Below are 24691 nucleotides of genomic sequence, written 5' to 3' on the forward strand. Positions count from 1 at the left end.
TTGGACTTATACCGGATAGGACGTATACCAAACCAACTTTCCCCATATTTTGTTATACACATATGATATCCTTACTTGTATGATCAGTCAGTTAATAATACATCAACTCCGAATATAATTGATTATTAATTTAATTTTTCCTCTGAGATAATTATTTAATAATGATGCAAAATTCACACAAAAAATTTGTCACGTCCAAACAGGACGTATTCCAAAGCAGACCTATACCGAGGTACTACTGTACTTCTATAGATTGCTATTGAACCAATATTTTCTAGCAGTTAGGTGACCTCTAATGCGAAAGAAAGATCTCGAGAAGCGAGATCAGAGCATTTCCGGAAATGCACGTCGCTATAGTAGTTGGTCAAGGCCATCAGCTCATTGAAGATCCTACCACGGCGAGTACAAAGAAGAATGTGGAACGGCAACCTGTCGATCTACACATTGGCGTATCCAGTTATTTTTTTATCTTTTAAATATATAAATACTTTTACAGGATCACAATGTTTATTTACCTTGTTTCATCGAATGATCAAACATGAATAGTTTATCTCTCGATAAAATTTAATTCACGATCCAAAGTATTTTAAGTGTAATAATAAAACAATCAGTCGATAAATTGTACGTTACTTACATTTAATATATTCCTCATGATACTTGTATTTCCAAAATGACTGGAAAATTGAATGAAAAATTGCGTCAAAGGTAAATACATATGCGTTTACGACATTGGTAAATGAATGTATCAGATTTACCGCTTGGAGCGCTGCAGGTCATTGATTCTTGGTGCAGCAGTCTCGTACAAAGAGGCGGCGATGGAGTTATTTAGAAAATAAAGGAAAAACAGTAACAACGACCTACTATTCAATGCAGTCTAGAAAGCTCAAATAATCTAGCAAAACCCGCACCATACAACATGGTGCTTTCTCATACTTTTATGTTATGATAAAATTATATTCACCGTATCAGTGGATGGTTCGAGAAAGGAGGAACCTCCATACAATACCCGCGACTAATCTGAATAAACATACAGCGGGGCGCAAAAGTATTCGCATACCGTTTAAAACAGAATACCTCATTAAAATTTCCGAAAATCGCAATTTTTCATTTAAGAACATCATAACTAGTCACGTTCTTAAGTGAAAAGTCACGATTGGTCCAATTTTAAATGAGGTATTCTGTTTTAAACGGTGTGCAAATTTTGCGCCCCACTGTATAAAACGAAAATGGTGTAATTTGTTCATTTCTCAAACCTAGGCCTGTTTCTGTATAACTGGCAGTTTTTACTCTGTCCAGTCACGTGATATGTAATTTAACAATCTTACCAAATCTGCATTCATTAAAGTATTACAACAGAAGAAACGTGATTCCTGGGCGACTTTCGAAATTCATATTCATATTTTGCATCATCAATTAACCCATTCATTCGACGAGGTCGAAAATACATTATTTTTTCATATTAACAGGTTAATATATTCCAACCTATCAATATAATTATAGATTGAAGGTTAAGGCATCGTTGCAACGTATTTCTGTTATTCATAAGAAAAAATTATTAGAGCGAACGAATTATTAGTTTTTTAAATAAACGTAAAGAAAAAAAAAGCATTAACTTACCCGTGAACGAAACAGAACAAACCAATGAACTTTTCTCTTTGTTTCTTCGAGCGCATTCTTCGTAATGAGAATGAAAGGTGTGATACAGAAAACATCGTTGACACTTGATAGGATAGATGACATTTATTCCATTATTTTATCGTTATTACTTGCTACTTGAATGCTATACTCGTAATAGGTATCTATAATTATGTCGATAATTATGCGTGAATTTAAAGAATACGTGAGGTCAGCCGCAGAGATTTACAGCCCGTGTCAGTGTTACAATCATCGTACAGGTAAATACTTACAGAATGAAATTACGTTTTAATTTTTCAATGTAAACACTCGTAGAGGGGAGAGGGCGGTGGCGGCTCATCGAATTCCTAATTTTTTCTCTATCAAATTTCTGTATCATATCGATGTCGGTTAGGCTGTTTTCTAGTATCGATTCAAAAAATTTCTCGATCATTATTTCCTCGCCAACCTAACACCCTTACTTACGATAAACTCCTAATTAACATTACGAAATCGCAACGCACAATATCGGTACACGAGATACCGTGTTTCTTTCGCTTATTTCATTCTAATTACGACGAGTTTTAAACTCCCGTTTTTAAACAATATACAGTTTTTCTTATGCTCGATATAATCGACAAAATCGTGACCTGTTCCTAATCGATTATGCGTTAGAAAACAATCGATACTCGATACACGCTAATTTCATTCGAAAGTTTTTTGGTCTAACCTTAACGCAACGTTCTCTCTTCAATTTCATACGAAAATTTCGACCGAAAGTATAAACTACTTTTCAAAATTATTTCGTACAAAAAAAAGAAACAATTTGCCATTTCATTTGTCGTGGAATAGAATCGGTTGTTTTTCAAAAGACAAACGAAACAGCAGAAAATTAAAGAACGTACGAATTTTCTGCGAACACGCGATCCGCTAAATATTAAATACATATTATATTAAAAGTAAAAGCAGAACGTTTTACAAAAGTATCGAAATTCTAATGTTCAGTGAAAATATCTTCGTATATATACATATATATATACACACATATTTTCACTTACATTAAATTATAATAATTAGAAACAAATAGTTTACGAAAAATTTCTAATAATCACTTGGGTTTTGAAAAATCACCTACTTCGATTTCTTTTCATATAAGGAATTAATATAAATAAAAGAATTTCATTTAGAAGATTCTTTTAAACGAATCTCAATACCTTTCAACGTTCTGCGCGTAGTAGGAACACCGCATTCCAACGTATAGGTTATTTAATCCGAATTGCACTCGACAGTTTGTACAACTTATACATTTACAATAATACGCCGAAATAGTATACATGTGTGCATGTACATGCCGCCATTTCCGAATTCGAGGCACAACCAGGAAATAAACAGCGAATATAAATTCATAATTCGGTACTTGCCGAAACTTGTCCATTAATTTTGAAACGTGGCAACTGATCGCGCTTCGTCGAATTTTTCATCGAACGAGGAATGGATTTCAACAATAACAATAGTAGAATTGATTCTTGTATCATCTTGTTTGGTTAACGTTTCACACGTTTGTCCCTCGCGTAAAATTGGTTCGCCTTTAGTAACGAATTCGTGTTCGCGCGTATATTACTTCGGTACACACACTCGTACTCGAATGATAAACCGGATGTCCGGTTCGACAAAATCGATTCTGTTATTCTATCTATACAGATATTCGAATCTTCCAAAGTCTCTGAGGAACATAAACGTAACTTTGTTATCATAATGCTAAATTAAAAGGGAAACAAAAAGAAAGAAAATAATGGAAAAAAAAAGATAATATACATAATTTGTCTCTATCCGTAATCGACAAACGACGATCGTATCGAATGAAAAATTCGTCTAACGTGTACTTATTGACGCACACTGGCCGGATTCCCGCAGTAGCGGATTTAATCTTAGGGAATTATAATGTATGTTCGAGAACCGTTTCGTCGGATTCCCCTCGTTCGGACACAGAGTTTTACAGCTAGAAACCGAGTGTCTGCGTTCCGACTTTGGAATAATGTTATTGCAGCCTTTTTTCTTTCAATACTGTGCGCTTCTCGAAGTTAAATTAAAAAATCGATCCACTTGTGCAGCATATGACTGAAGTTGCAACGTATCTGAACATTGACAATGCCCATGAAGTCCTCCACAAATGCTAATGTATCGATATGGACAACGTTATCGAATTAATTTCATACTCAAATTATTCTCGATTGATATACACTTTGTTTCCGACTCTATCTTGTAAATAAATTAAGAACTCACGCGTATCGATATCGTTGACCAATCGTACACTGGCATCTACCGGGACCTCTTTAAAATCGCATTCTTCTATTGAGAAGCACAGAGACGCATTCTTGTGGATCATTAAAAGTTTGTGGAAGATATCGTCGCTTTTTTATTTTAATCTCGGAAGGAATAACCGATAAATGATACCACAATGACAATGAGTACAGGTATTAAGTTACCGATACTCACGAATCGATGCGCTGACGTACAATCTTGCGCGAGATCGATCAATCGTTCGGAACGAAGTATTAAAACTCGTATTCCAGATGATTTGTGAAATTCTTGTACTTTTTAAAATCCTTTTAAATAGTTTATTGTAAAACACTTTTCTAGAGTATTTCACTTCGTTTCAGTGAAAATTTACCATGAATTTTTCGAACCTTCACAAATCAACTGTAACGTTCTAACCTATTACTAGAATCACAAGTATATCCTTTTTGAGGAGAATATCGATCGCTGTATCGATCGATCTCGCTTCGAAAATCGTTCCACAAAAGGCGCATGCGAAGAGTTTCGATTATTTCAAACTAGAGTTATACATGCAGTGGGTCACAAAATTATTCGCTCACCGTTTAAAACAGAATACCTCGTTTAAAATTGGACCAAATGATTTGAGGCTTTTTGAGAAGCTATAAAAATTAATTTACTAAGATAAAAAATTACAATTTGTCGAAATCGGGATAAAAATAGTAAAAGGTAAAAGGCAAAAAGTTAAAAATTTACCTTTTACTATTTTTGTCCCGATTTCGACAAATTGTAATTTTTTTAAACGACAAAAGCACATATCTTAGTAAATTGATTTGTATAATTTCTCGAGAAACCTCACGTCATTTATTCCAATTTTAAATGAGGTGTTCTGTTTTAAACGGTGAGCGAATAATTTTGTGACCCACTGTAAGTGGAAACGGCGCCCTTTCCGAGTAAGTTTGGTTTATGTTCCGGTACAAATGTTATTTGTTGACTTTAAAGGTATCAACTGTTTAATCATGCAATTTTCATTATTTCTCGTAATACGTTTACAATATCACAGTTACATATTTTCTTCGACATGCTGAAACTATTCGCTGTGCACCGACAATCGAGGAAACCGATGAAACGTCGCGAACAGAGTCGCTTAAATATATTTCATCAAAGCAAGCTGGAGAAGAAAAATAAGGAAGAAGAGGAGGGAGATGTACGCTACTACTCTCATATAAAAACATTACGCATATTGTTTAAACGTTTATCGAACTGTACCAAAAATATAGCGTTTTCTTTTAACTTAGAGCCAATAAGGAAGCACTTATTGTTTTTAGGAAATAAAATTAGGGTTCCTAAGAGAGTAGAAGACAAGGATCCAGGAATAAGAAAAAAGAAAGAAATCACGTCGAAACGGATTCACTTGTACCGATTTGTAAATAGCAACGGATATTCGACTATTATTGTTAAGTAATAAAACCATACAAAGATTCGAACGAATTTGAATATTACTCTGGACAAATGATTGAAAATATCGAAAAAGTACTACGACGGAAATATACAACGACCACTGTTGTACTAGTAAATTCTAATTTTTCGATATTTTCAATTTTTAATCATTCTTTTCGTTTCTTCGAGTAATGTTCAAAGTCTGGCGAAATCACCGTTGCTATTCACAGATAAATGTGATCGATCGACGACGATTCGATATGTACAGCTGTGTGCCTAAGAATGTACGTCAACGCGAAATACGAAGAGATCGCGCATGTGCTCTCGAGGATACGTAAATTTTACTTTATACGGTAAGTCCTTTCCGTATCTCCGAATGAGGAGAGAGAAAAAAAAAAAATGATCTCTTCGACCTTATCTCTTGTGCACTTCTCTCACGGAGTTCAACTTTCTTTGCTTTTTGGTAAGTTTTAATTATCTTTTTAGTGGCTCGTGGGAGAGGGGGGAGATGAAGGAGATTATCGTGTAATACAAGTGCAGTGAGGAGGAGTTCTGGATTAAAGGAAGAGAATAGGGGGATTAATTTGCGACTTGATTTCTTTTAAAAGGTTAGTTTGGTTTTTGGGGCCCAACGACTCGTGACGAGTTATTGTATGAAATAATCGGGATGATCTGAATCCTTTTCAAACCTCTTCGCCTCTTCTTGCATGCTCTCCTTGATCTTGAGTATGGCCGCTGACTCAGTCTGATCCTGCGAATCAACCAACACCAGGCCGGTTACACGTAAGAGGTTTGGCAAGTCCACCATCAGGTGATACCTTGCCTACTTTTTAATGTTTTTTTTTTTATTATTATTTTTTTTTTATCCGCTTTCAGCGTCTCATCAGCGAGCCGAGTAAATTTCCTTGCACTTATATGTATTAAAGTACTCCAACTATTTTCAAACATAATCATACAGAGCAAATAATTAACAATCAATCGTGTTGATCGTATTTAATTCTGAAAATAATGCTAAGGTAGAACCATGGATATTAAACTAAAAAAGAAAAAAAGTAGTGCAAAATAACACTTATAGATATCTGATATACAGTGATCTTATTACGTAACTATATTAGTGCTACCTTATTATTTTTTTTTCTTCTGTTTTTAGGAACGTTAAGTGTTGTTTATAACATAGAAAAAAAAAAAGAAACGACTCGAACCCAGAAATCATAAATGGTGCGAAGGAAATTCATCGTAATTCGCTGATCCCAAGCGAAAACTCGGGTTAAGAAACGTTGACATGCTGCGTAAAGAGATATCGCAGCGCGGTGACGGTGCGTCGTGAAGGGGCTGGGCTCGTGAAACACAAAACTTAAAGAGAGGATATGAAAGAACTAGGAAGAAACGGTTTTGATTTCGGGAACCGCAAGTAAAGAGAGAAGTATGGTTCCACATCTCCAGGGCGCTCTGACCCACAACACATGGACGTTACGTAAAAAAAGTGAAGCCCGTATCGAGCAAAAAAATAAATAAATAAATAAACAAATAAGAGAAATCAAAAAACGAATGTAAAAAAAAAAAAATTTGTTTGCGCCAACCGTGTGCGCTGCCTGCCCCCTACTCACGGCACACCTCACCGAATAAACAGTAACGATTAAAAATATTATGAGATAAGAAAAAAATTGCAATTAGAGAAACTCGACGTGTCATCCATCACGGGTTCTTAGCTATCTTTTTTTTTTTTTTAACTCTTTGGCAGATTAAATAATTTTTCGTTTGAATCGTGTCTCGATACGATCTCGCAATCCACCAATCGCTTTGCGCTCACGCATCCATGTGCTACAGGTCAGTACAGGCTAGTACTATATACAGCTATCAGATTTCAGTGTTTTCCTTTCGTGTTTCTAACCGTCTAATCGACGAGACATTTAAAATAATATATTTATCATTTTTGATCCTGATCATTTTAGTACATCACAGTCATTGTGTTCCACAATACACCGCTATATAAATTCATTTCATCGAAACACCTGGCTAGAAGAATCCTAATATTTATATCTATTCGCACGTGCTATGTGTTAGTTTCTGTTCACAGTTGTGTTGGTTACTAACTCCAAGCAAGTGCCGGGTGTTAATATTAGTGGTACATAACTAATGACGTAGACGTTGAAGCACAATTAAAAACCAAGTATTTTAATTGGACATAAACGTAAGTTGCTTTAGAAAGCAATAGAAGTTACGAATCATCCTTTTCATGATGTTAGGACACATATTGAACAGCACGTATGCATCGTGTTAAAAGACATTGTTTGCTATGATTAGAAAAATAATACATGTGACAGATAGGCTGTTATTTGTTGGCGGTGAAAGGTGTCTGTATAAAAATACACTATGAAGATCAATTAGGTTTCGATAAACGTGAAAAACCGTCATAGGATAACGCAAGCAATGTGAAACACAAATGACATGTGATTACTAGAGTGCCTCGGACAGAATGCTTCGGTAAAAAAGAAAATGCATGGAAACGGATGATAGTTATATATAAATAATCTATTAGCCAGCACCCTGCAAATTGAACGCAAATAAAAAAGAAAAACGCAGTATTCTCAGTGTAACAGGTTTACATTTATTGTCTCGATCTCCCCTGGCTTAGGCATATATTAATAAATGTAATATTTTATCGCCATATTCACTTGTTATTGTGTGTATGTGTAGGTGTATGTGTGTGTGTGTGTGTGGCTTACAACGTGGGCCTCTGTTTAAAATTAAATCGACGTTTTTAAGAGTTATACCCATGGTGCGGTTTTACGCATAATTTCATCGAAGCACGCTCTCTCGGAATACTTCGAAATGAACTTTCACCGAATATTTATAACGCACGACGACGGAGTCGTGTTACAAAGCAACAAAAAAATGGACTACTGCTTTTATCATCGTTAACAATTTCCTTTTTCTCTCTCTCTCTGTCTCTCCTATTTTGGCTTTCTTCGTTCGAACTTCGAACCCGTGAACGCGCGTCTTATCACGAACGTTTAACATTTCCTCATGATAAACGTATTTCTCCGTACTCTGAGAGAAATTATATATGCATGATCCCATTAATATAGTGCTTTCATATTTTTTTCTTTTTCCAACCTCGAAACTTAACGCGACATCTTACACCAATTAAATGTTACTAAGCTGGTACAAGCGAATGTAAGTTACCTCTCTCGTGTATGTGCTTTCTGTTTATTTTATTTTTTTTTTTCCGATTAAAAATACGCACTTAATTGGCACGGTGAACACTCCGGAACAACGGCAAGCATTCGCATATTTAACGATAATAATTACAAAATATTGAAAGCTGAATACGTCTTCTTTTACTCTTGAAATTTGGCAAAAGAAGCAGCAGAAATATAATACATATACATTGTCCGACTAGTTTACCGACCATTTCCTGTCAATAACTTTGAAAAATTTTTCCCCTCACTAACTTTATATATTACTTATCGAAGAATCGCGAGTATCGCCTAATTCTTACGTTCAGTACAGGGAGATTTTTCTTACAAAAAAGTGCTTATTAAATTATAGTATCATAAATATTAAAAATGTATATTTCTAAATTTTGTGTTGTGTGAATGTATATGTGTATGAAAGAGAGAAACATACGTAACTAAAGATTCCAGCATGGCAATTAAGCTGGGTTTATACGATCGTGCAATTTGCGTAAGATAACCTGTGCAATCGAAATTGAACAAGTAGATCGTCAGGCGCGAAAATTTCTATGAAGTTGGCAACAAATAATTGGGCGCGTTTAAATGTTCAAGCTGAGCGCATGCGCGCTGATATTCTTTACGTACGGCGTGAACATAACCGCATTTTGTTTTAAATTGTTCATGGGGAATTATTACCCGTCCCGTAACAGAGTCAATTTTTGGTAATTAATGGTGTAAGTAAATTCAACAACTGCTGATAAGTCGTCGTTATCACTTTGGTAACTTGTAAACAATACACGGTGTAAGTTGCTACCAATTAAATGGTAGTCTATAAAAATTAACCAACAAACTAAGCTAAGGTTTTTGCAAATTGCATGAACATGTAAACCCAGCTTTAGATGTGGCACATAGTACCAAGAAAATCGATCTCGAGAAAGTCACAATACACTATTGATTAATCATCGAGACCATGATCGATCTTGCCGGTGCTCTCAGAGCATGCACTCGCAATGGGCGCTTTCTCTCCCTCCCTCTCTCTCGCTCTTTCTTTCTCTCTTCTTTTGTATCGTTTACATAATTCGATCAATACTTCTATTTATTTATTTATTTTTTTTTTTTTAATATTTTAAGTTTAATTTTTAACACAACTAACAGCAGCACAGCATAGTCCGGTACTGACCTATAACCATTACGGACGGATGGATTCCGGGAGGTTCGCACGATATATTATCTCTTTATTTATCGGCCCGTATATTTTATTCTTTCTTTGTCACACTCATTCATTTAGGTTCAGTACTTACACCGTCTACGACTCTTATTCCATACAAAAATAGGTTACGTTATATATATAGCGTCTAAATATATATCATGCGCACGTTATATATATAACATTTTCTTTATAAGTTTCTTTTTTTTCCAAGTACTTTTTTGTTAAGTTAATCGCATGACCATTCGCTTCGCAATACTCGGCGAAATAATTATATTACTTAAAAATGAAATTTAATATTGCTGTTTTTTTATAAAGGAGAAATCGATTAAAAGAGGAACTTTTCATGATGAAGATTCTTTTTTTAACTAATTTTTAATAGGAACTTACATGAAAGATTCGTTGTTTTTTCTTTTAAAGCAAATGGTATTTGTTAATATTTATGCTTTCACCATTCCGTTTATTAGGTCTTTAATATACATATTAAGAATTGTTGAAGTAATATAGTTGAAACAACGTGTCAAAAGCAAACGGTATATACAAATGCGTTTTGACTATATCTTTGAACCTCTTTTCAATTCGATTAAAAATCGTCGCCTTTAGGTTAGGTTCGATCGTGTAATCGTATGACTAGATTGGTATGCGTTGTTAACTTTAACATTTCACATCAATATGCGTGCTTCATACTTTTTTTTTTTTCAACCAAGGCACTAGCGGAAATAGTTGCACCTGTTAAATATCTAACATTTCGTTGATAGTATTCGCAAAGTATTGCGATGTTAATGGCTGCGAGTAGATAGTGCGCAAACTTGATTCTATCAGTAGTGAATTTTCTGAGCAAACAGTGGAGGGACTCGGTCTGAGTTCGGCTAATTTAATCACCTCATTACAGAGTTTAATTCTATTTGAACGATTCAAGTTAAGAATTTTGAAATCACCGTCATAGGCGATCAATTAGAACACGCGCGAAATGTGAAATATTTCAACAATGACTACCTCTTACCTGTCATGGATCTCTAATCTAATACTGACAGAATTCTAACTCTATAATGGGATGAAAAATAAGCCAGTTGCTAGCCGGCAAGCTAGCGGTGCGATTAATAGAAAAACAGTAAACCAAAAGCAAAAAAAAAAAAAAAAAAGAAAAAAAAATAGAATTAAAAAAAAGAAAAAAAAATAGGATAGGATAGAAAACAGAATTAGAAATCGATTAACAATTATGCGATTGATAATCACAGTAGTTCGTGTTTTTCAGGCACCTTTGCTTACAAGCTAATGTTCAAATAAATATAAATAATAAACGATAGCATTGACACGAATCGATAAAAAAAATGATATCGTATTGTCAATAATAAAATGTATAGAAATATTCGTATAAAAAAAAAAATAATAAAATAAAGAAAGAAATTAATAAAAAAAAAAAAAAATCCTAATCTGCAACCTTGTGAGTATTTAGCAAAGCATATATATATGTAACGTGTATATATATATACTTTTAAATATTTATATAGTGTATGTTGCGCGCGCGCATGTAATAATCATGATTCAAAGTATTATAAGTTCTGTTAATAGTAACGTAATGAGCACTTAAATGCTAACCTAATTGATTAGGAGTGATTAATGTGTACTCGCGAATATTTCGTTATCTATCCTTGTTAACGAGCGAATAATCGTGCTTGAGCCACTGACAAAATCGTTTACGAATCGCGTACCACGTGAACAACGCACGTGTACTTAAAATTCGGGGTTTCTGTATGATCCTTTTCCACATTGCGTGTGATTAACCGGAAATCTACGGCATCTACGAACTCGGGGCTGGATCCAAGGCGACTTGACTTTTTAAAAAAACTGTCGGGAATACAGAAGGCGCACGTGCGAGATTACTGATTATTCTTTCGATTCAAAAACCTACTCATAATCCGAAACAACAACGTAAGATTAAAAAAAAAAAAAAATAAAGAATACCGTATTTGCGCGTTCGTTAAGGAAGTCGATTATACTATACTATATAAGGTCTCTCGTAAAGCATATCGCACCTGATAAGAAATAAAAAGATTCGTTAGCTTGAAACCAAACGATTTCTGATTACACGATCATTAGTTACTAGCTACTTGATTGCATAGCACGATTATCGTATGGAATTGTGTTTCCTTCCATACACACTGTATTCGTGAAATGTATTTCCAATAAAATTTATCCAATAAAATGACTGCCAAGCTTGATCAAATGTTCTACGTTTTTAATCAAAAATCATCATATTAGCTTAAGAATCTTTGTTATCATTCACGATACACTTTATGAAGTATTTTTTATATTATTGTACGAAAGTTGTTCCATACTGTTCTTTAAATATAAAGTGAGTAAAAAAACCTTGAAACGTTTCATGAGAATTCAATTAAAATTATCAAAGCTATCGCTTCTTTTTTAATTATATTGCTGATATAAGACATAGTATACATAACTTGTATTGTATATGCATTTAAACATTTCATGATTTTTATGCCCACTTTGTGTTTGCATCATTAGCCATACTGTTAGTATGATAATAGTTAGATACATATTGAGCCAAACAGTTACAACAACATTAGATGCAAGTGGGTAATCTAAATTAAATTTCCCAAAAAGCCTATATTATTAAATACATGACGAATTTTTGTAAAAATGTTGATACTTTAGATAAGCATTAACCAAGTTGATTGAAGCTTGTGGATAAGCCCTCTAATGTAATAAAACCCAAATTATTTGAATGAGATTTATAAGTAATTGACGCACTGATGGAAGCACCTGAATCTGTTAATTGCCGAATAATTAGAAGAAAGGTAGGTTCCGATATGGACTTATATGGTTTTCGATCGCCATCTAATCATTTAATACAAACACGTGTTAGAAACAGGTTTTCAATAAAACTTTAAGATCTTAATATTTAAGTTAATGATCAATATCAAATAAGCCCATGTTATCAACATAATATGCACAATATTATTAAACTATCACTATTCTTTGCAAAAGTGCAACAAGGAATTTCAGGTAATATTAATCTAATCCTTTTAAAAATAGAATCAAAGCGTTAGGAAATAAACTATAAAAAACAGTTAATCAAAAATTTATGAAATTTGATTGTTTATTAAATATTTAACAAAAATTAATACATATAAGTCCATACTAACACGTCGAGTAACTGCCATAGATTTGAGAATTGTTAAAAAACCTACTAATACTTACATTTTCACCAGGACCTCCAAAACCACCCAGATTATAGTCACCCATTCCACTTCCACTGTCTTCTCGTGGTGTTCCAGGGCCACCATTAGCCGGACTATTTTTCATTCCATCAAGACCATCACCGTTCAGAACAGGACCCATTGTGTTAGGTCCCATTGGACCCATTGGACCACCTTCCGGTCCCCCACTCATTGGAAAATCCTGATACATAACATGAAACATAACTTTTTAATTTGTTATCCCTCAATTATAATATGTTTTAATTTGTATCAATTGATCACAAGAGGTAGAGCAGAAAATAACAAGGACAAAATATACTTACACCAGGCATATTTCCTCCAGGTACAGGTTTCATCATGGTGTACATATTTTCACCACCGCTATTACTACTATCTTGTGGGCTCGGCATGATTGGTGTACCTGGGCCTGGAGGACCCGTTGAACCGGGTGGTCCTCCATAATTACCCGGTGATGACGATGAATAATTCATTGGCTAAAATCAAAGCGAAATTCTCATCACAATCTCAATATTTATTTTACAATCACAGAATTCAAATAAATAATCTTAAACGTACCGTGGATGTGTTAGGTTGCCACTGTTGTCTACCACCCGCCATACTCATTGGTGGCATTCCCGGTCCTCCCGGACCTCCTGGGCCTAAACTACTGTTAGGAGGTGGACCCCTCATTCCTGGCCCATAACTTCCCGGCCCCATTGGACCCATTCCTGGACCTCGTGGAGGATTCATTCTCGGATTCATGGGATTCATACCTGGTGGAGCTGGCAACAAAAACATTCATTGATTTATATGTCTCGGAACACATTAGTATTAATACTGTTCTAGTTTCATGTTAATATACTAAATGCTAATCGTGAATTGTTGGACTAACGGCAAATCATGTAATTCTAAATTATTATTATTATTATTATTATTATTATTATTATTATTATTATTATAATAATATAAAGTAATTTCGTAACTTTTTATTCCTTATTTTAATATCACTTAGATTTAAATCATGCTTTGCCGAAGTCAAATATATAGTAAAGCGAGTGGATGGCATGCTGAATTGGTAATGTGCATCTACACGAAGTAATGAAGTCAAAAGCCCATGCAAAGGATAAAAACAGTACTAGCAAATAACTTTTACAAGTTTCTGTGCTTCAAATTCGACACGGAAATATATAACATCACAATATATGGCGAATACATAACAAACAAGACAATCATTCAATTGTTACCTATTTAAATAAAGAATTACATTATTATACAGCGATACTGGTATTGAATTGGTGCTTGATTACTTTTGCATTAATTGAATTTAATATTTTTATGTACTCGTGTTGTGGAAAAATTTACACTGGCATGATTTTTTAAATGAAAGGAAGCAACTGTAGTGTTTTGTAATATAAAAGTTGATCAATTTTGTTAGCCACAAGTTCAACACATTACATGTAGTTATATGTTAACGGTATTATTGGAAATATATTGTATTATTTACATATGAAACTTTGGCTTTGAATATGTTCTTGTTAAAAATTAAACACGTCTTCTAACGCATTAAATTGCAATTGACAAACTAGATGCAAGATCGGGTGAGCAAGTATTATACAAAGAAACAAAGCTAGTGCAATTTTTTTTATAAAATGTGAAAACAGAATTTTTCTTTTTCTTTTTTTTTTTTTAACGAGCAGGAGAAAAAATAAAAGTTAGGCTTGACTAAGTCATGTGAGTGTGATTTGGTTGCTGGGTTGCTTCCTACCTTGCCACCCTACAAATTCTCCAGCTTCGCCTGAGGAACACAAGAGCACACATTAGTACGGCAGGTAGGTAAGGTCAGGTTGATGGCGGTAAGGTCTAGTTACTTTGCGGTCGCATAGTGAATACAGTTGTAAATATATTTTAACTGTGAAAATATATGTTTACAGCATGTACTAATGAATCGTATGCAAGAATGCAAGTTTAGCAAAAGCAACTTTTATATTTCTATCGTTGAAACATTACATTCATTTTTAAAATAAAAATTACTGAAAAACACTCAATAACTAATCAAGTAATTCAATTTCTTATGTTATATACAATGCTGTACAACAATGAATTGTAAGAAATGTTGTAGAATATTTCAAAATCAAAACATTCTTAAATAATGAAGTAACACAGAGAATATATATATGTAAAATCTGGTTTCTTTTATATATATTATTTTTAAAACGTTAGATCTGTCTCGAATATTGTACGTTTACATATTTGCTTGTTAATGTAATAAGGAGAACAGGAATATTTAGTTTATGCACTGAATTATATAAAATATGGAGTACTAATTGTAATTGTTTAATAAATTTAAAAACTACACCACTGCATGTAACTAGACAATTCAAAAACCAATCCACTCCACATCACAGCAATCCAATCCACTTTAAATAATTACTTATTTATTTATTGCTGTGTGGTTTTTGGTATGCATGCGTCTATGCCATTCTCCTCTCGCAATTATTGTCAATGCCAGAAAAAAAAAATCAATGTGAATCTAGCATACAAATGAGCCCTTACCTTGCCTAGTTGGATCCATACTATTTGGCATCATTGGTTGTCCGGGTGGCTGAACAAAAACAACAACACGTAAATAATTGTTTCAAATTAATCATATAAAATTGATGCCTCTACAAAATATTTATACATACCCCGTTAAAATCATTTCCCATTTGTGGCATGCGTACTCCAGGTCTTGGACCAGCAGGATATCGAGGACCCATGAACTGCAACAAGTTAGAAATTTATACATTAAATAAACGATGACTTAAAGAAAGATCACACAGGTAAAAAACGCCAAATATTAAATCTTCTTCTGATTATCACGAAACTGACACACCAGGCAGCCACAACAAGCATTTTATCACATATTAGGCCATATGCGCTTTGATGAAAATCATCATAGTGCACTTAATGAATGTGTGAGATTATTGGTGTGCAAATAGGATTGCAAACAAGGGTTCATATTCAATAAATAATATGGTAAATTATGATGTACATTAACAACAAATCTTACCTTAAAGTAAGCCATTGCAATAGAAACAGTAATAGCTAATATTTTTTACATAGTTACAATGTTAGAAAATCCTTACCTTACAATTTTGATGTTATGTTTTTTTTTATTATTATTATTAAAATTACGTGTTTTTAACATACAATAAATATGTGGTTGTAAATTTTCGTTCTCAATGTATAGAGTGTTACAAATTATACAAATATATTGAAGTATTATTCGCTATGTTCGTTTTAAGCAATTTTAATTCATCCTATTTGTGTTGTCTGGTCAACTTTAAATACACGGGTTGAACATTGTGAAGTAGAAGTAATTTTAATAGGAAAAAAAGCAACTTTGAGCGTACAATCATAGGTACAGAATGATAATGGTGTAATGAGAGTGGATCGAGTGATATTTTCATGAATGATACGTGTACGTGTTGAATGAGGCTTACCTGAGTGGACATCATCTGCGAGTGTGGGGGCGGGGGTGGCTGGGGGTGCTGGGGGGATGGCTGTGATGAGGGGTGTGTGGGCGGAGATGGTCGCATTGTCGAGTTGTTCTGCAACAAGCAACGCAAACGACAGACATGTAGCAACACTGCGATCCAGGCAACAGCTAGACTAGAAGGCTTGGGTATGATTGTGTTAATACTATGTTGGTCAGCACCTTAAATTTCTAAGTTATAATTACGAAAGATATAAATAATAAAAAATCTATGTTTTATTATGATTTAATTATTTCGTAATTACCACTTTATACATAGAATAAGAATTTGATATCGAATGCTTAGGAGTATCTCATTTCACTTTGAAATTAAAAAAAGTAAACGATACAATTGAAATGATATGTATTTCAAAGTGAAACCTGGTCATCCTTATCTTAGTCTGAATTTCATTAGCTTAAAATGATTTGAAGGATAATGTTTGACCAAGCAATATATGCATATCTAAGAGATTTTATCACCTACATATGTTGTTATTTCAATATAGTTGTAAGCGGTCAACGAGAATGTCTCTTCAAATTGATTTTATCAATCATCTTTAAGACATATATGTACTTGTAAGATACATTTAAAACAATCCACGATATAAATAAATGTGTCAGTTCGTGGACCGCTTGTACTGAATACTAAACTACTATCTAAGCAGGCTTTTTATGTTAGATATATTAGATGTTTGAAAGAGTGTGACCTTAGCTGACATGTATGTACAATAAGATAAAATCAATATATTATCCTAAATATCGTTACATGCTTCTATTAATAGAATTTTTATTAAAAACTGTAACATTTATTATTAAAATATCAAAACAGATCAATAAACCGTGTAATATCCTAAAATACTAAATATGTTTCATACGCGGGAATAAATTATTAGAGAATATTTGTTATAATGCTTTTGCACGAAAATTAAGTCAGCACAAGGTAAAACACTATCATTTATATACCTACTATACAATTATTAAAAGTATTAAAACTAAAACTATTGTCTAACATCTATACAACTCTTTGTTGGTAAACTTCTGAAACCTGCTGTATGCAGAAAGGACATCCGAGAGTGAAAATGGTAGAGGAACGCACATACAAGTGTTAGATACATAGCAGAGAGAAAATAAGTACATAGATACAGTGTAGACAAGCATGACATGAGAATCTTATCTGAATGTACACTTGTTTCAAAACTAATACGTGTTAAATTAGATTGTGTACATTTCAAATTGATTGAAAGTGATTAAAAGGGATTTTTCACATGTAAAAGAAATGTTTATAATAATTATAAACACTACTGTCATATAGTATATCAACTGAATACAATAGGATACAAAATATGTTGGACAATATTGTTGTGATACTATTGTAAATAAGCTATTGATTTTCTGTAACTTACTATAGCTGTATTTTATTAACTAAAATTATTTTATTTTTATATAAATATTTCCTGTTTTATATTAGTTTAAAATATGATATTCTCTACAATATACTTTGAATTTCTGTTATCCGAAATCTGTAATGATTAGGTTTAAAAGCTTTGAATCAAGTGTAGAACTATAATGAATGAGAATTGTAACTAGGCATAACAATGGTAACAGATATTTATACATATTTATGTATATACACGTAAGTACTTGTGATATGTGTTTATATACAGTCAACGTGTCTGATTTCGTTAAATATTACGATAATCTTTCTTCCTCCTTATACTTAAAGACCAAATTACTATTTATAACTTCAATAATTTGTAATGAACTCTTCCTAAATATTTCAATTAGTGATATTATTGTATCTTTTAAGTAAAACACACTATTTATATAATACCATCTTTTCTTCTATTTTCCCCTTCATGTATACATATACACACGTATGTATGATGTACATAGACATATTCTTTAGAATAAAATAGACATGTTCCACAGAGATGTATTAATTATTATATATATCACAACAGAAAAATGTAAAAATTCATATACAGATAATTTTAAAAGAAAAATAACAACAAAAAAAATTAAGAATTTGTACTTTTCTTCCCGTTTAAGAAATAAATTGCTAACAAAACAAATAAATGAATACTTCATTATCCTTTAATGTATTAAGTATAAATAATTAAATAAATTAAACAACATAAACATATTAATAGTTTAAAAATGTAAAAAACTTACTGGGAAGAAAGCAGGGGGCATTGGACCACCAGGCATGCCATCATTGGGTGGCATTTGTCCTATGGGGGAAGGTGCTGGACCAGCATTCTGTAATCATCTTATAGTTATCTAACAACCAAATTGTTATCTAATAATTAATTACATTATCTAAATATCACTTTCACACGCAAATTTTAGAATTTGTAATCCTATACTTTAGAAGTATACAAAAACTAACATATGTTCAAATGATCATCGATGCAAGAAGTACTAAATAATTAAACATATTAAAATGAATGTAATGTAACTTACATGAGCAATACCATTGACTCCATAACCACTGTTTACAAAACCCTGCTAACAGAAAATTTGTATATTAAAATTTCCATATATTTGCAGTAGAAGTATAATTGTATTGTTATAAAATAATACTAACGTAGTCATGAAATGCCTTAGCTTCGCTACTGTGTTCGCAAGACTCCCGCCGCTCTGGTGCCGCTGAATACAAGTCCCAGAATACACTGAAATGTTTTAAAGTAATACGTTTAATTAGACCTGTAATTTCTTCTTCAAATATGCTTTGATTATTTCCATTATTATAAATTAATGTAACAGATAATACTTACCACCACCAAGAATGTAGAAACCCAGGTGGTTCCCCAAGTGTGATATTTTTCTCCCATCGTATCTATATATAAAAAAAAAAACAAAAACAGAATACACTTGTAACAAAAATATAATTACAGTAATTCGGTTATCTAGAAATTTCATCAAATTCATAAGATAACTTAAAATGTTTACCTCTGATAAAAATGTCTGTGCTGCCTTTTGTGCACCAACATGTAATAAATATTCATACACGTACAAGGCTAACCTGAAATATTAAAAATAATTTTTTAATAACAATATGTACACAAAATCTATTGTATTTTAATAAATTATTCTAATACATTTTAAGAGATTGATCCCTTTTTTCAGTAATTAATTAAATTTTATCAATGTTCAAATAATAATCATATCAAATAATAATCATTTTATTTAAGAAACACTTATATTGAAATATCTATATCTGTATGTACGATGCAATTTCATATCTACGCAAGAATATTATAATTATACTCTGTAAACAAAATAGTACCGTTTGGGAAATGTCACAGTACTAATATTTTGCGTAAACTACTTGGTTGCAAATGATAAAAACATGGCGCCGAATCGGCCTGGTTTCCGAGACAAGTGATTCTAGTGAGTCATAGCACACCGTTCAGGCGAATTTACGAGAAAGCAGGTTGCAAACAGGACAGTTAAGTAAACAACTCGATTCATAAATGTTTCCGCTGTATTATCCGGTAAAGGTCAATTTATGTATAGATCAATGAAAATTAAATTAAATGTCATTTAAGGTTCTTCGAGTGACAAGAAATCTTACAAGTTTCTACGTTAGATGTTTTCATTGTAATGTATGTTAACATCGAGAGCGGATAGTAATGCCGGAATTACTCGTCGAATCCGAATCCCCTGTTTTGGACCGACCAATACCTGTACGCACGCTCGGTGTAAAGAAAAAAAAAAAAAAATGGAGTCACTGGTCGATCAATCGGCAAATTTTTTTTCTTTTACTTTTTTTCGATCATTTCTTACAATATTATATCGTGCGATTCAAATAATACGTACTTTTCTCTTGCTTGAGAATCCGAGGGTACCGTTGACCCCTTCCCCTTCGCATACATCCTTGAAGACTGTCAATTTTTCCAATGTAAACAGAACCACTGTTTCGTCCCAACTAGTAATGTCCGACACTGTTGATCCCGCACGAACGGGGAAAAGGAAGAACTGAATTGTTAGGAGTAGTATCGTAGAGGGCGATATGCGAATGACCGGTGTGGTGGCAAGCATCAAGAACGATTAAAACGCCGCCATATGGTAGAAAGTCGAATTAGATATATAGTAACTTTTCCCTAGTTTCCGTCAGCGTCAGATTATATGCGGGGTATAAGTACTCTCATTCCTTGCATGGATTTCAAACTGTATACACATTTCCAATTATTCTTTCATTACAGTTCTCAAATATATCTTGTTACGCACGAGTCCTCCTATCTTGTAATTTCCATCACCTATCGGCGTCCTACGAATTTAACGGTCAAACATGTTATTTGCAGAAATAGAATAAAACTAATGTTAATTACCCCAAACCCCTTTGAAATAGATATTAGCGACATCTAGTAATTACAAAGAAACCGATACCGATCATCTTTCGATACAATTTGAGAGCTATTTTTCTTTTAAATATTGTACACGTACTGTATACAATTGTAGGATCAAAAGTTCCCGCGTCTTTATCATGACAGCTTTCAGGGCCGGCTCTGGGCCTAGGCAGACTGGGTGGCCGCCTAGGGCCCCCATAAGACGATTTTACGTCTAACAATGCAAGAAGAGTAATGTTTACTTGAATATTAATTAGGTATACAAGCTTTAATGTTAATTTTATAAATTTTATTTGAGGTATTTTTTTTATGTCATATATGTGAAGGGGCCCTTTTTCGGAGCTCGCCTCGGACCTCCGAAATCTCCGGGCCGGCCCTGACAGTTTTTCTCTGCACTTTCTTTCTATGAAATGTAATTAACAGATTACTGGCCCCAAACGAGATTAAAAGTGAACGAGTATAAAAAAAATTGTACGTCAAATATAAATGTCATCTAGTCGTACGATATAAACATGACAAGACGACGCGAGCATTATGATATTGTTTTTCGAAATTGAATATAAGTAAATGTACCCGTCAATGTTTGTAGTCCCAAGCGAAGAATCAGGAAAATGTGCACATCATATCACGGAAAAATGAACGAGCCGATAATGAAAATTATTTTTTGTTTGGTCGCACACGTCAACCAGTAACCTATACTAAACACAGTATTCCGTATCATGGCTCAGCGAATTGCAAACGCATGACCGCGGAACGAACGCACGCCGTCATCGTTCACAGACTTCACACTCTTCTTTTTTTCCCTTGCGATAGCTCACTTCGCTCGTTTTCTTTTCTTCGATTCTTTCACTGATTATCAAACCTGTTTCTGTACCCTCGCGTTTTGTAATTTGACAGAAACGAAGACGCGTCCTCTCACCGCGATACCGTAGTTACGCTCGGTCACTTCACTCTCTTCAGCTTCGGTTTACCGCTCACCTCACTTCTCCTCACAACGCTTCACCTCATCCCGCCTCACCTCATTAAAGATAGAGACAGACAGACGGATACACTCGCGCTTTACTTCTTCGTGAACACGGTGACACACCGATGCCCAAATCTTTCACGCGTATACGTCGACGCGCCTTCTTACTTCCGTATCGACGAATCCGTTTCTGTTCCGTTTTTTATTCGTAACATCTACTGATACTATAGTGAACGGAAGCGAAGCACGGTGTCAATTTTACACACGTGCAGGCTACACGAATGAAATTATTTTTGTATAAATACGCACAAGTTCGGAAGTGTGTTTCGTACTCAGCGTACGCGCAGTTCTCCCGTACACGTACTCACGGCACGGGAAGCATTGGTTATCTCCGTCACTCTTCTTCTTACGGTTGGTCCTTGTCTCGCGAATGGTTTATAGCAGCTGCGCGCGCAGCTATTGCTTTTCACGCCAGTAGCGTACGTAAGTTAGCTTTATTTTAATAAGTGACTTCGATACCTTCTTCGTTTTCAGTATGTTTTACCCGAGCAATTATTGTAATAATATTTTTTTTAAATAGCTGGAACAGTCAGGTATTTCATCTAAACTGTCCTATATCCTTTCCTATTGTGGGGGTATGCTTGAATTCATTAGTTTTGCTTATTACCTTGCAAAAAACATTCTGAGTTTTCGTATAGAAAGATAAAGATCATCGATAGATCAGAATTTTGTAAAAGCATGAATACATATTTAAAGAAAATTATGTTCCAATATATTCACAGCAATAATAATAAAATAAATTGCTACATTCCTGATTACAACTCTACACCCTATTGGCTGTCGATTGCTGCATGCGAGTTATCCTGTGTCTATGTACATGGCACGCATACATTGTTACAAGCCTATAAGCGCATGTCCGACAGCGGCGATCACCGAACAAAACCGAACATTGCCGATGCAAAATAGCCGACAATTGACTGAGCGTCGAGGGGTCGGACAGAAAAGAGACAAGCCATTCCTTCGGGTGTACAGCTTCCCCTTACACAATTTCATTCTGAAATTAATGCGTTAATTTTCGAATACCAATGAAAAATGAGAAATAATTTTAAGGATCCTTGTTATTTCATAATTCTATTTGTTAAGCTTTAGCTCATTGCCTTCAACTATTCCAAAGTTCTCCACCTAATGAATATAATTATATATGACAAAAAGAAAAACTTCCTACTTTTGTTTAGGAACAATACAAAGTAAAATTGTATTGTTTTTTCATTGTACCTCAATTGTTTGGGATCTTAAAAGACGTCACTGTTGTTAATGTTCATGCGTTTCAATCAAAGTGCTATACTGCGTTATGTCGAGCGGGTTTCATCGCACAGGAGCCAGTGGTAGAACTTCGAAATTTAAAATAAATGATTCCACCTACTATCTCTTTTTAACAAACATTCCAAAAGCGTCAGAACTATGCATAAAGGCACAAAATATATATTAAATTTAATAATAAAGTAATGTGTTAATTACTGTAAGGACTAGTAGTTAACAAACGTACAAGAAATTGTTATCCTTTTTGTTTAGTTCGTTAAGTACCGATGGACGGCCCAGGCACGATTACGTGGGAGGAATTTGTTGAAAATGCCGAAAGTTTTACACAGATGTCGAGTCAGTTCTCTGATGGATGGGAACTGCGAGGTAACAAGGTGAATGCATCAAGTAACTTGATCAAAATTTGTCAACAGATGAAAGTGAAAATGGAAACTTTCATATCCTATGCATGATTTACAGAACATTCCTGGGGAAGCATATATAGTTCGACAGAGAAAGCAATTTATCTCAAGTATTAGCGAGTTGAACGATCATTCAGCATCGAAAAATAACGAGTTTACCGATGATTTGAACTTCATTTTAAAACAAGATCCATTTGAAGCCAGTTCGTCAATCGATATACCATTGGTTACCGAACATCATGTATTGTGGTCGATGAGCTACGGTGTTCCAGTACTATATTTTAATGGCTGGAAATCAGGTGAACACGTGATTATTCATTAAGTAATTGAAAGAAAAGTACTAGACAAAAACACCCCTTCCACTTCGTTTATATTTTGTGATGTTACGATTCGTTCTTAAAGGTATTTCGTGAATATCGTTAATTTTTTAACGTCTATTCATCAAAATATGAAACTTCCATTACAATCGCTCCCTGATCACCACTAGACCTTAATCTGGTATGTACAGCCTGTTGAAAATCGCAGGCGACGTAATGCTGATTGTTCCTTCGATTGTACCCTATCTTAAACTAGGCTAAGAAGTCAGCAAAGGGATCAAGAGTGACTGAAGGAGAAAGATACGAGAAACAAAGGAAATGTTTTATGACAATGCCGTGCACTGAAACATACTTTTCGAATTAAAATTGCAATTTTTTTTGTTTTGAAATATTTCTATTCCAAAACCGATTATAAAGCCGTATAATTAATTCCCGTAGATTTTCCTGGGATTAATCCAATATCTATGGAAGAAGCACAATCACTTATTCCCAATGCAGAATTGAAGTATACAGAATTGTCTCAAGTAATACATCCGATATTAAATACTCCATTTTTATATCTGCATCCTTGTATGTCTCAGGAACTTTTACAAATTACAAGTACAAGGTAAGTAATTAATTATTTATTAGAATAATAATAGAGATGAATAACAAAAGAAATTAATTACTTTCTAGCAAAAATAAATTAGTCAGTTGGTTAAGTACTGTTGCTCCTGTTGCCCTTGGTCTTAAATTGCGATCTGAGTATTGCAAATTAACCTAATAAAATGTGACTTTTAATGTAAGGTATTATGAATGTATAACTGTACTGTAAGATTAAATATTGTAAATATAATTATAAAATGATATAACCTTTTAAAAGAGAAATACTTCCTTTATTTCCTTGATATT

General features: G+C 33.7%; 2 protein-coding genes across 10 annotated transcripts; one reads left to right on the plus strand and one right to left on the minus strand.

The window, feature by feature from the left end:
- Positions 1-5716: 5716 nt before the first annotated feature.
- Ssdp (Sequence-specific single-stranded DNA-binding protein) lies at positions 5717-22088 on the minus strand. Of its 7 annotated transcripts, none has more exons than XM_034319800.2 (15): positions 21372-22088; positions 20269-20719; positions 19399-19471; positions 19224-19285; positions 19034-19118; positions 18910-18951; positions 18619-18705; positions 16415-16522; positions 15617-15691; positions 15486-15534; positions 14698-14727; positions 13509-13714; positions 13256-13426; positions 12934-13134; positions 5717-6079 (listed from the first exon to the last, which is right to left on the minus strand). In XM_034319800.2, the coding sequence occupies exons 2-15, from the start codon at positions 20322-20324 to the stop codon at positions 5975-5977; spliced, it is 1350 nt and encodes a 449-aa protein (XP_034175691.1). In that variant the 5' UTR covers positions 20325-20719; positions 21372-22088; the 3' UTR covers positions 5717-5974. The 7 variants fall into 7 exon arrangements, with proteins under 7 accessions (XP_034175691.1, XP_034175690.1, XP_034175697.1 ...); XM_034319799.2 differs by having other exon boundaries at positions 18910-18954; XM_034319803.2 differs by lacking the exon at positions 5717-6079 and adding an exon at positions 8523-11559 and having other exon boundaries at positions 18910-18954.
- A 16-nt stretch (positions 22089-22104) lies between these two features.
- Positions 22105-24633, plus strand: Atg10 (Autophagy-related 10). 3 transcript variants are annotated; one of them, XM_034319808.2, is made up of 5 exons: positions 22105-22245; positions 23335-23456; positions 23542-23782; positions 24239-24407; positions 24476-24633. In XM_034319808.2, the coding sequence occupies exons 2-5, from the start codon at positions 23349-23351 to the stop codon at positions 24561-24563; spliced, it is 606 nt and encodes a 201-aa protein (XP_034175699.2). In that variant the 5' UTR covers positions 22105-22245; positions 23335-23348; the 3' UTR covers positions 24564-24633. The 3 variants fall into 3 exon arrangements, with proteins under 3 accessions (XP_034175699.2, XP_034175700.2, XP_034175701.2); XM_034319809.2 differs by having other exon boundaries at positions 22105-22241; XM_034319810.2 differs by lacking the exon at positions 22105-22245 and adding an exon at positions 22250-22355.
- The last annotated feature ends 58 nt before the right edge of the window (positions 24634-24691 follow it).

The sequence above is a fragment of the Osmia lignaria genome, chromosome 13 (genome assembly GCF_051020975.1).
Source record: "Osmia lignaria lignaria isolate PbOS001 chromosome 13, iyOsmLign1, whole genome shotgun sequence".
NCBI classification, from domain to species: Eukaryota; Metazoa; Arthropoda; class Insecta; order Hymenoptera; family Megachilidae; genus Osmia; species Osmia lignaria.

Bases quoted from the DNA above. Each gene is read 5' to 3' on its own strand.
- Ssdp (XM_034319799.2), bottom strand. From the start codon at position 20,324: ATGTATGCGAAGGGGAAGGGGTCAACGGTACCCTCGGATTCTCAAGCA. The intron at 18,955-19,033 runs GTTAGTATTATT...ATTTTCTGTTAG, and splicing joins CTAAGGCATTTCATGACTAC to CAGGGTTTTGTAAACAGTGG. The intron at 15,692-16,414 runs GTAAGCCTCATT...AACTTGTTGCAG, and splicing joins CGCAGATGATGTCCACTCAG to TTCATGGGTCCTCGATATCC.
- Atg10 (XM_034319808.2), top strand. From the start codon at position 23,349: ATGGACGGCCCAGGCACGATTACGTGGGAGGAATTTGTTGAAAATGCC. The intron at 23,457-23,541 runs GTGAATGCATCA...CATGATTTACAG, and splicing joins GGGAACTGCGAGGTAACAAG to AACATTCCTGGGGAAGCATA. The intron at 23,783-24,238 runs GTGAACACGTGA...TAATTCCCGTAG, and splicing joins TTTTAATGGCTGGAAATCAG to ATTTTCCTGGGATTAATCCA.